Source organism: Moschus berezovskii, chromosome 13 (genome assembly GCF_049115385.1).
Source record: "Moschus berezovskii isolate FMDL1 chromosome 13, NW_MosBer_1.0, whole genome shotgun sequence".
NCBI classification, from domain to species: Eukaryota; Metazoa; Chordata; class Mammalia; order Artiodactyla; family Moschidae; genus Moschus; species Moschus berezovskii.
In genome coordinates, this window is record NC_142472.1 from 9,267,825 (window position 1) to 9,280,024 (window position 12,200).

At 41.2% G+C, this 12,200-nt stretch overlaps 1 protein-coding gene across 2 annotated transcripts in view; it reads right to left on the reverse strand.

The window, feature by feature from the left end:
• ITGBL1 (integrin subunit beta like 1) overlaps positions 1–12,200 on the reverse strand; it is a 229,524-nt gene that overhangs the window by 130,291 nt on the left and 87,033 nt on the right. For both annotated transcript variants that reach the window (XM_088842628.1, XM_055426638.2), the window contains exon 3: positions 4,711–4,857. In XM_088842628.1, coding sequence (XP_088698754.1) covers positions 4,711–4,857 — 147 coding nt within the window. The remainder of the gene's footprint in view (positions 1–4,710; positions 4,858–12,200) is intronic.

Sequence of the window (12,200 nt, forward strand, 5' to 3'; positions counted from 1 at the left end):
GGATTTTAGAAATCTGTTGGAATACCAGGAGCACTTCACGGATAGGGAGAGAGGTGTACCATCACGAGGATTATGATGCCGCCATTGTTTTCAGGGAAGATGAGAAGGCATAGCCTCTGCTCTGAATTCTACAACTGCTCCCTGACACCCCCCACAGGCTGGCTCCCTGCAATCCACACATCTGAACCATCCCTAGGTGACGCGGGAGGTTGACAACAGTTCAGAGCCTTCCTGTCTTACTTATCAAGTGGAATTCACAACTGAGGCTCCAAGAAACAGCATATGGAAGACCCAGCAGATGTGCCAGACTCGTGCGCTCATGCTGTGTCATCCCGTGGCTCTTTCTTGGTTGCCAATTAGCTCAGTCTCTAGGACTGGTCTTCTGTCTCATGCTAGATTATTTTAGTTCTGACTTTTCATTCTGCCTAATATAGCTGGCTCTTTCTAGGATGACTCCCTGTCTTTGAACACCAGCCTATATCCCTGATGCGATGGTGCAGGAGACTCGCTTTGCTCTGGCTCAGCTCTGCAGACTGTGCCTTGCCATTCCGTATCCCTCCGGAGTCGCCTTCTGGAACTCCTTTGGTTCCCAGCTCCATCTCCCTCTGCCCCTGCCCTTCGATCTTCTTCCCCACTCCACACAGCTCCTCTTCCCTTTCTGCTCCAAGCTGCTTCCTGAAAACCACACTGAGGTATGAGGGGGGAAAGATCAGTAATAGCAATTCAGTTGTTGCTGTTGTCCTGTTGCTAAGTCGTATCCAACTCTCAGCAACACCATCAGTTCAGTTCAGTCACTCAGTCGTGCCTGACTCTTTGTAACCCCCGTGGACTGTAGCATGCCAGGCTCCTCTGTCCTTCACTATCTCCCAGCATTTACTCAAATTCAAGTCCATCGAGTCGGTGATGCCATCCAACCATCTCATCCTCTGCCTCCCCCTTCTTCTTTTGCCTTCAACCTTTCCCAGAATCGGGGTCTTTTCCAGCGAGTTAGCTCTTCCCATCAGGTGGCCAAAGTATTAGAGCTTCAGCTTCAGCATCATTCCTTCCAATGAATATTCAGGGTTTATTTCCTCTACGATTGATTTGTTTGATCTCCTTGTTGCCCAAGGGACTCAGACTAACACAACTTGTGGGTAGTGGTCCTGAACTAGGCTGGTAGAAGTAGGCATTAAAGAAAGACATGTGAGGACAAGATCCCCAAAGGAAACTTGAAAGGCTAAGAAACTGAGAGGAGAGTATGAGAGCAAAATAGAGCGTGTTGTCTGTGAAAATTGTCTAAAGACACATTAAAGGAGTCTGAAGATTTATGACAACCAGACCTAACACTGCCCCTAGACAGGAACAGAGGTGGGGGCGATGCTATAAAAGGCATTGTTGGGTCAGTCGACAAAACTGGAATATGGACAGTAGATTACATAAAAATACTATATCCATGCTAAAAAATAGAGGTAAAAATATCTTAGAAATGCATTTTATATCTTATCCAACGTGTTGCATCATCTAATAAAACAATTCTGTAAATTTTCTCCTTTAGGATGTGCTGAGATGATGATGTAGTGAATCACACATTTAGATTCCATGAGAGTTAAACATTTTTAACTGTAAAATAGCTAAATAATTCTTAGTTAAAAAAAACAGTTAAACTAATTCTTAGGTGGTTAAAATGTATTATTAAATTTTTAATAATTATTAAATGTATTATTATTAAAAAGAAAAAAAACTGGATTTGAAAATCAATCAAACCAAAAATAGACCACAAAGAAACAAAACTGAAATTGATTTCAAAACTTATTACCGAAAGAAGTTTAGAAAGCATGAAGCTGAGAGAGAGGGAGTGAGTTTCTGTGTGTCTCTGTGTGTGTGTGTGTCTGTGTGTGTGTGTGTCTGTGTGTGTGTGTCTCTGTGTGTGTGTGCGGGTGTGTGTGTTTGGAAGGTGGGTATTGTGAACCAGAAGTAAAAAGATTTTACTAAGAAGAAAGACAAGAAGGCAGTACTGGAGAGAAGCCAGGAGAGTGACAGTAAACACCTGACTGTCAGGACTTCCGTCATGGTTCCCGGCTGCACCAGTCACACCTTGTCTTGGAAATAGCCCTGATTACTATTAACAAAACAGCCTATTGCCCTGAATCTACACAGAGCAATTCCTCTCAAAGACTGCAGAAAGGTCCCAGCTCTGATTGCAAAAGGAGTCCCCCAAACACGGGAACTTCAGGAGGGCAGGAATTCACGTGTCATCAAACTCTGGTCTAGAGCACACAAAGCAAGAACTCATACCCCCGGATCTACTTAAGAAGGGGGTGCCCAACCTCTGGGATCTAATGCCTGATGATCTGAGATGGAGATGATGTAATAACAATAGAAATAAAATGCACAATAAATGCAATGCACTTGAATCATCCCTAAACCATCCATCCCACTGTCAGTCCTTGGAAAAATTTTTTCCATGAAACTGGTCCCTGGTGACAAAAAGGTTGGGGACCACTGTGCTGAAGAACTACCCAGAGAATTTTAAAAACCCACCACAGTTCATATCAGATGCCAAAGCAATGAAATCAGAGCCTCCAGTGAGGACAGGAGCATTTCGTTTCACCCAGGGTTGAGAATATAAACTGACTTTGAACTTCTATATACTCAACTGTCAAAAGAATATTTAAGTATAGCGTACTCCTTTTCCTATTTGGAACCAATCTGTTGTTCCATGTCCAGTTCTAACTGTTGCTTCCTGACCTGCATACAATTTTCTCAAGAGGCAGGTCAGGTGGACTGGGATGCCCATTTCTTTCAGAATTTTCCACAGTTTATTGTGATCCACACAGTCAAAGGCTTTGGCATAGTCAATGAAGCAGAAATAGATGTTTTTCTGGAACTCTCTTGCTTTCTTCATGATCCAGCGAATGTTGGCGATTTGATCTCTGGTGCCTCTGCCTTTTCTGAAACCTGCTTGAACATCTGGGAGTTCACGGTTCACATATTGCTGAAGTCTAGCTTGGAGAATTTTGAGCATGACTTTACTAGCATGTAAGATGAGTGCAATTGTGCAGTAGTTTGAGCATTCTTTGGCATTGCCTTTCTTTGGGATTGGAATGAAGACTGACCTTTTCCAGTCCTGTGGCCACTGCTGAGTTTTCCAAATTTGCTGGCATACTGAGTGCAGCACTTTCACAGCATCATCAGGAAGCAACAGTTAGAACCAGACATGGAACAGACTGGTTCCAAATAGAAAAAGGAGTACGTCAAGGTCTTATATGCAGAGTACATCATGAGGAACGCTGGGCTGGAAGAAGCACAAGCTGGAATCAAGATTGCTGGGAGAAATATCAATAACCTCAGATATGCAGATGACACCACCCTTATGGCAGAAAGTGAAGAGGAACTCAAAAGCCTCTTGATGAAAGTGAAAGAGGAGAGTGAAAAGGTTGGCTTGAAGCTCAACATTCAGAAAACAAAGATCATGGCATCTGGTCCCATCACTTCATGGGAAATAGATGGGGAAACAGTGTCAGACTTTATTTTTGGGGGCTCCAAAATCACTGCGGATGCTGATTGCAGCCATGAAATTAAAAGATGCTTACTCCTTGGAAAGAAAGTTATGACCAACCTAGATAGTATATTAAAAAGCAGAGACATACTTTGCCAGCCAAGGTCCGTCTAGTCAAGGCTATGGTTTTTCCTATGGTCATGTATGGATGTGAGAGTTGGACTATAAAGAAAGCTGATCGCCGAAGAACTGATGCTTTTGAACTGTGGTGCGGAGAAGACTCTAGAGAGTCCTTTGGACTGCAAGGAGATCCAACCAGTCCATTCTAAGGGCGATCAATCCTGGGTGTTCATTGGAAGGACTGATGCTAAAGCTGAAACTCCAATACTTTGGCCACCTCATGCGACAAGTTGACTCACTGGAAAAGACTCTGATGCTGGGAGGGATTGGGAGCAGGAGGAGAAGGGGATGACAGGATGAGATGGCTGGATGGCATCACCGATTCGATGGACATGAGTTTGAGTGAACTCCGGGAGTTGGTGATGGACAGGGAGGCCTGGCGTGCTGTGATTCATGGGGTCGCAAAGAGTTGGACACGACTGAGCGACTGAACTGAACTGAACTGAACATTAGCTAAACACCATTAAAACCAAACCATAGTTGTTGAGTTTTATATGATTTGGGTAATTAATTTTAACAGCTCCTCTGTACATTTCTAAGAAAATAATGACATCTACAAGATAGAAAAATATTTCAGTTAAATAAAACTCATGCTGTCACTATCTTCTTCAGTGGGTTTCACATCCAGGGCACCTGAAACCTCCACCAAATTTGAAAAGTTTAGTTCTATTTGATGGTAACATATGAATTCAAAGCCCCCTTGATCTGTAACAGAGAACAATTAATTCAGTTTATACAAATCCTTTTTAAAAGAATTAATTCAGCATTTGAAAATATGGCTCACAGTTGATATAAAATGCTGTCAGGGGTTTCTATTCCAGAAAATATCCTGCTTGAAGGAGGCAAGTGGAACAGCTGGAGAGCATCAGACTTGCCAGTCTCAGCAAGATGACATTTTTCCCAATTGATTTATCTGAATTTCATTTCAAAAAAAAATACACTCAAAAGCAGTCTCACTCCAAGGTTCAACATTTCTCGACGCCTACATATTTCCATTAAGAACCCAACTTTGATGATTTCATTTGAGGATGCTCTGGGGACAGAATTCTTACCTGCATTAGAGCAGATGATGTCTTGAGAATTCTTGCACATTTGGTTACTCTTTTTCTTGGTCAGGTCACAGTTGGTTGGGTACTGGCAAGCGTCACCAAACCATCCTTCATCACATTTGCATCTGCCACAGTCACACTTACCGTGGCCTGAGAATTTAATAACATCCAGTTAGACTTAGATTGTTCTCCAAAGAATCTTAAGAGTGATGCTGGCTCAGGAATGAACCATAATAGATTCAAACACAAGTATATGACAGCAGCTGGCAGGGGAGGGGGGTGGGTAACACTATTTATACTCCATACAATGGACTATGTGGGCTTTATTTCCAAAATCAACTTTGATAACTCATTCTAAAAACATTAACTCATAGAGACATTAGGCTAGATAATTAACCAGAGGTCTAAAAAACACACAATCAGAAAATTCAGCACTAAAAATGTCCACCAGGCACTTGCACATTTACGACACAAAACCCCAATAAAAATCATTTCCATTTAGCTGCATTTTATAACACATGAAACCACAAACTCTAAGTAAGGAATCTTAGATAAAATTCTACTAAACGTTGGCCTTATGTTTATTTGAATTTCATATGCAATAAAATCGTATAGATATATTAAATATATATATCTATATAATAATTTTCCCACTTTGGGATAAGATTAACATGAAAAATAAGTATATATTTTGTTTCTTGATGGGAAAATTTGGTTCAGGAGTCAAAAGGATAAGAGTCATAGCCATCCACCTTCACAAAAGTTTCTCAAGCTTTCATTCTCTCAAATCAACATTTTGCTGTTTTTATTTTTGTGGTCATTAATTTTATCAAGTCTTGTCTGAAGAAGCCAGCTAATGTTTTTACTGACTACATATTAGACGGGAGTGCAAATACGTACAATCCTTGGTCTTTGTTCTCAAGGGATTACAAACTGCAAAGTCAAGGCTAATATGCAAAGAGGATTGTGCTATGTTCAGCCAGAACTGTTTGTTGGATGTTGTATGAAGTTGAAGAATGTAGTCTACGGCCTACAGAAAAGAAGAAAGATTTTCTGGAGTTCTTTGACCTTTAACTGGGCCTTGAAAGGTGAGCAGAGTTTGAATGGGTTGCAGGGAGAATGAAGAAGAAGGTGCTAGTCACTCAGTCTTGTCCGACTCTTTGTGACCCCATGAACTGTAGCCCACCAGGTTCCTCTGTCCATGGAATTCTTCAGGCAAGAATGCTGGAGTGGGTTGCCATTTCCTTCTCCAAGGGATCTTCCTGACTCAAGGATCAAACCCTGGTCTCCTGCACTGCAGGCACATTCTTTACCATCCGAGCCACCAGGTAGAGAGCATTTGTATATTATTCAAGATGACAGTGATATGTCTTAGCGTCTATTTCGGGCACTATGAATTTCTCATAGGCCACAATGGAACGGGATCATTGATATGGGGCCAACAGTCATTCGAGGTGGCGGCCAAAATCCACACAATGAGGTCCAGATGGTCAGTCAGAGTGGATGGCTCAAAGGCATGCCATGAGGGCATATGGGTCAGAGCCTGAGTCTCTGATCGGCTCTGACTTTAAAACTCCTCTGCATGTGGCCCACTCCACGTAAGGGTTTCTATTCCTGTTGCATTTTTCGAAATAATTATTCTGTTTTACAAACACCTTGCCTGCACCCTAATTGCAATTCATTTTAACCAGTGCATGTTACTTTGTCAAACTGATTGTATCATCTTGCATCCCTGTCTGGTCCTACACGATACTGTCAATCTCAGCCAACGTGGTATCACTGACAAGCATAAGTGATCTCTCCTGCCAACCATCCAGTCTATTTATGAACATATTGAGCCAAATTCTTAAAGTGGCTAAACCTCTTTTGGTGAATTAAGAATCTCAGTCACTGTAACAATTCTTTAATAATATTAGTGTATTAGGTTAAACAATGTGAAATATCCACTTTTAAAATAAATTTGTTTTTAATTGAAGCATAAGATCTTTACAATACTGTGTTGCTTTCTGCCATACACCAACATGGATCAGTCATAGGTACACATACGTCCCCTCTCTCTAGAATCTCTCTCACCCCATTCCACCCCTCAAGGTTGTCACAGAGCAACAGGTTTGAGCTCCCTGAGTCATACAACAAAGAAACAACCACTTCTATAAGTTAAATGTCAGTTATTTCTTATGGTTCATCCCAATGACGAAAGCCCCATATCAACTATGAAGAAAATAAGAATGATTTAGAAGAAAAGGTAGTATCTAGAAAAAGAATACATCTTAATTACATCTTCAAAGACTGTCTTCCCAAATGTCACATTCAAGGCGCTGGGTGGAAGGATTTCACCCATCCTTTAGTGAGGCATAATTTAATCCACAAGAGTAGAAAGTAATAGATCCTGATTACCCTCTTTCCTACCTAGATGGAATATTTAAAAGCAGAGACATCACTTTGCCAATAAAGGTCCATAAAGTTAAAGCTATGGCTTCTGTAACAGTCACATAAGGATGTGAGAGTTGGACCATAAAGAAGGCTGAGTGCAGAAGAATTTACCTTTCAAACTGTGGTGCTGGAGAAGACTCTTGAGAGTCCCTTGGACTGCAAGGAGATCAAACCAGTCCATGCTAAAGGAAATCAGTCCTGAATACCAAGATCATCAATCCTAAAGGAAATTAACCCTGAATATTCACTGGAAGGACTGGTGCTAAAGCTGAAGCTCTGATACTTTGGCCACCTGATGCAAAGAACCGACTCATCGGAAAAGACCCTGATGCTGGAAAAGATTGAAGACACAAGAAGGGAACAACAGAGGAGGAGATGGTTAAATGGCATCACTGACTCAATGGACATGAGTTTGAGCAAAATCCAGGAGATGGTAAAGGACATGGAAGCCTGGCATGCTACAGTCCATGGGGTCACAAAGAGTCAGACATGACTTAGCCACTGAACTGAACTACATATTCACATATAAGATGTGGTCTTTTTATTCCCTCTTCGATATGAAAATAAATGGCTAGAACTGAGAGCAGTCCCCTCCCCATTTTTATGCTATACTAGGAGGGCCTGAGAATTCCCACCGACAGCCCAGCCCAGGCCCACGTGTGCTTCCACAGCTCTGCTAGCCCCTCTTCTCCCCGACTCTTCCCACAATTGAGGTCCCTGATCACCCCCAGTCCCAGGACATCTGCACCACCCCAGACGAGGGGGACAGCCACAGCAAGCTCTGGAAGACATGTGGAGATCTTTGCGGTAGAAGGTCCTGGTCCCAGTCTCCTTGGGCTGGGGGAGGGCAGAGGTGGAATGGACTACTATTCAGCCGTGAGAAAGAAGGCGATCCTGGCATTTGGAACAACATGAAGGGACCTGAGGGCAAAATGCGAAGTGAAATAAGTCAGATGGAGAAAGAGAAATAGTGCGTAATTTCACTTACACATGGAATCTGAAAATAACGAGCCAAGCAAACAAACAAGCCAAAAACCAAACTCACAAAAAAAGAGGTTTGTAGTTAACAGGGGAGGGACAGAGAATTTGATGAAGGTGATCAAAAGGTACAGACTTCCAGTTGTGTGATGAATAAGTACCAGTACGTCACGTACAACATGACAACCATGGTTAATATACATTGGGCTTCCCTGGTGGCTCAGATGGTAAAGAATCTGCCTCCAATGCAGGAGACCAGGTTCAATCCCTGGGTTGGGAAAATCCCCTGGAGAAGAGAACAGAAACCCCCTCCAGTATTCTTGCCTAGACACACACACACACACACACACACACTTGCCTGGACACACACACACACACACATACACACACTATGAAGCAGTGGCCCCCAACCTTTTTGGCACTAGGTACCAATTTTGTGGAAGACAATTTTTCCACTGACCAGGGCAGGGAATGTTTTCAGGATAATTCAAGCTCATTACATTAATTGTGCACTTTATTTCTATTATTATTAGATCAGGTCAACTTTAGATTATCAAGCATTAAATTCTGGAGGTTGGGGACCCTGATGTACAGTATATTCAAAAGTTAAGGAAGTCAACCTAAGAGTTCTCATGACAAAGAGAAAAAAAACTTTCTCTTCTTTCTTTGTATTTCTTTGAGATGACAGATGTTAACCAAAGTTATTGTGGCTATCATTTATATGTAAATTATTATGCTGCACATCTTAAGCTTACACAATGCCATGTCAATTGTATCTTAATAAAGCTGGAAATAAATCTTGATTATCAATTACTACTCCATCATTACTACTGAAAATAATTTTTCATCTATAGGAGGATAGATGTTAAAAAGTTATTCTCTATGCATGTCAGATACACTGCTAGAGCCACACAGTAACCTTGAAATAGACTATTTTAATCTGAGAACTCAGTCAGCCCTGCAAACTAACCTCTTGTTGCCAAGTTGCCAAGTTGTTTCTGACTCTTCACGACCTCATGGGCCATAGCCCACTAGGTTCCTCTCTCCATGGGATTTCCCAGGCAAGAATACTGGAGTAGGTTGCCATTTCTAACCATCCACCAAGAGTATTTCTTAGTTGATGGAAACGAACTTAGTCAAACTGAAATCTAAGAATCTCAGAACACTGTAACCAGACTAGGAAAACGGGAATGAGTGACATCTCCCCAGTTTTACTAGGAACAAAATGAAGCTCCATGCTCACCATCACCCACCTCCTTCTCATTTAGATAAAGATATATGTCAAGGATTTGGGTCAATGGAGATATGTATATATGGATCTCAATGGAGATACATATACATATATATATGTATACATGGGTGAAACAGCTGCAAACGGGCAAGCACATGACACAGGCCACATATATGTACATACATACATGTTTATATATGTCTACATATACACTCTTGGGTAGCTCACTCATGTATAACTGACTCAATTTGCTGTACAGCAGAAACTAATGCAACATTGTAAATCAACTGCATGCCAATAAAAATAAATCTCAAAAAGTCAATAGGAAAAAAATCCAATAGAAATTCCCCATATAACAAAGCACACTGCCTGGGCAGTCATTGGGAAACAGATAAAATGATTCTCCATGACTTATCTTTCTAATCATTCTGCCTAGGACTCCTCCATTCCCCAAACCCTATTTTTGAGAAAATAAAACCACTTTATTTGTTTGAAAAGAAGACTGGGCCTCTCCTGTTGGCCCTGTTGCAACTCCTAAATTCCAGTGAGCTGTGGGAAGGTTCCCTCATACAGAGCTTCTAAAATATGCCCAGAAGTGGACACTACCAAAAACATGGACTTGTAATAATCTACCTTTTTAAAAAATCTATTTTTTTAAAAAAGACCTCTCCTATTGCTCCTTAAAGAAGTCTGTGCAATGGCTAAAACAAAGCTATGATCACCTCAAGGTCTTCAAGCATTACGATAAAGAGATTCTTGAGGTATTTTATCCTCAACCAACTAAAAAGGAGCAGATGGTAGCAATTTATTATTTTATTTCCTTCTCACTTACTTCAAAAATTAATAAACATTTATATGTTCAGTCCAACTTTAATGTAAATCCTCTAATAGCAAGGACTTTTCTATTAATTCAATATCTCCCTAGGGTACCTCTCCTCTAAGCTGTTCATAAAAGCAGGTACTGAATAAAAGTTGTTGACAGTTTGGTTCACTTGATTGGAAAAAAAAAAAGAAACTACTCTCTTGAAAGCAAGTAAAGCACTTTAAGCCAAGACATTTTCTACAATACAAAGATCAGTCAGCAGAAAAAAATACTTATCAGTAGTTGGCATGGAGACTAAATTGAGCTTATTACTATTCATTTTTAAAACTTTTTAGGAACTCAAGAAGTCATTTAGAAAATTGGAAAAAAAGCAACTCATGGGCAAGGGAAAACTTTTTTAAATGAGTTGTCACTGTTGGCTCCCTTTTAAAAAAAATTAAAATCTAGATCAGTAGACAGAAAAATTAAATCAGAAATAAAACCAGAGGGCAAAGGTGCTTTTTAGGATATAATACTCTGTCACACTGTTCTGACATCCCTACTCATTTCAGGAGGAATAAAAACTAGACAGAATTCATTCACAAGTAGCTCTTATAGAAACCATATATATTGGAAGAGGAGAGGCAAACTTAACTGAGGAGTATATTCAGAGGATCAAAAAGAAAGGAAATTGACTTGGACACACAACTTGCTTGGCCTATGGGATGCTAGTAGATCTTTATGCAGAGGTTTGAAATATGCTTTGCACAGCTGGGCTTGACTTCTGCTCTTTTATCATCAATTGACAAGACTTGTGGAGCAAATCTGAACCAAAAGTGTGACTAGTTTACGTCAACCAACTCCCACCCAAAGGTTTCCCAGGTGGTTCAGTGGTAAAGAATTCATCTGCTGATGCAGGTTCAATCCCTGTGTGGGGAAAGATCCCCTGGAGAAGGGAATAGCAATCCGCTCTAGTATTCTGCCTAGCAAATCCCATGGACCAAGAACCTGGTGGGCTACAGTCCATGGGGTCGCAAAGAGTCAAACACAACTGAGCATGCCCTCCCACCCAAACCATGGACACGTGAGCACAAATAAACTATTGCTGTTTGAAGTCAAAAAAAAAAAGAAAGAAAGAAAGGAAAGATTGCCATAATAGCCAGCGTGCTCGCTTGTTTTGAAGCCATTAAAATCAAGGTGTTTTGAGAATGGGAAGAGTATGACAACAGTGGTATTAGCCTGAGCTCCAAAGAGAAGGAATATCTTTGCATGAAAATATAAACAGTTTGGGAGCTTCCCTGGTGGCTCAGTGGTAAAGAATCCTCCCGCTCACACAGGAGACATGGGTTTGATCCCTGATCCAGGAAGATTCCACCTGGCTTGGAGCAACTAAGCCCGTGTGCCACAAGTATTGGGGCTGGTGCTCAAGAGCCCGGGGTTTTTTTTTTTTTTTTTTTAATTTTTCACATTTATTAACTCACTGTAGGGAGGGGTTCACTCCAGAATACATTTTCCACCTTTGGAAAAGGTATGAACCCTGACAGAAGCCACCATCAACATTCATTGGGCATGTCTCCAGTATATTTCTTTGGGGGCAAACTAACATAAGCATCTTGGTTCAGGAATCCTCTGGGATCCTGAGGCAGCTTATAGAAGAAGCAGTTCTGGTACACAGAGTAGGACTCTGTTGACCTTTTAATGTTTGGGATAAATGACAGCATTAGGGTTATGGATGTCTCTCAAGCGTAGATCCCAGAGTACTTTAACAAATGCAGATATTGAAAATACATTTAGATTAACAACATATCTATCCACCACTGCAGCTGATAATACTCTCCCAGTTCCAGTCCCTACTCTGCACCAGGACACCCAAGGACATCACCACGGGTGGAGTAACTGGTGGTCTCTGTGGTCTTTGCGTTAATTCAGAGTCAGTCCTTAGAAGTGTCCTTCTATATTTTCATGAACTCCTGGTTGCTGTGACCTTCTTATAAGCACTGAAAGTTTGAGTTTTATTAGATGTCAACTCCAAGGGTATTGCTTGGCTCC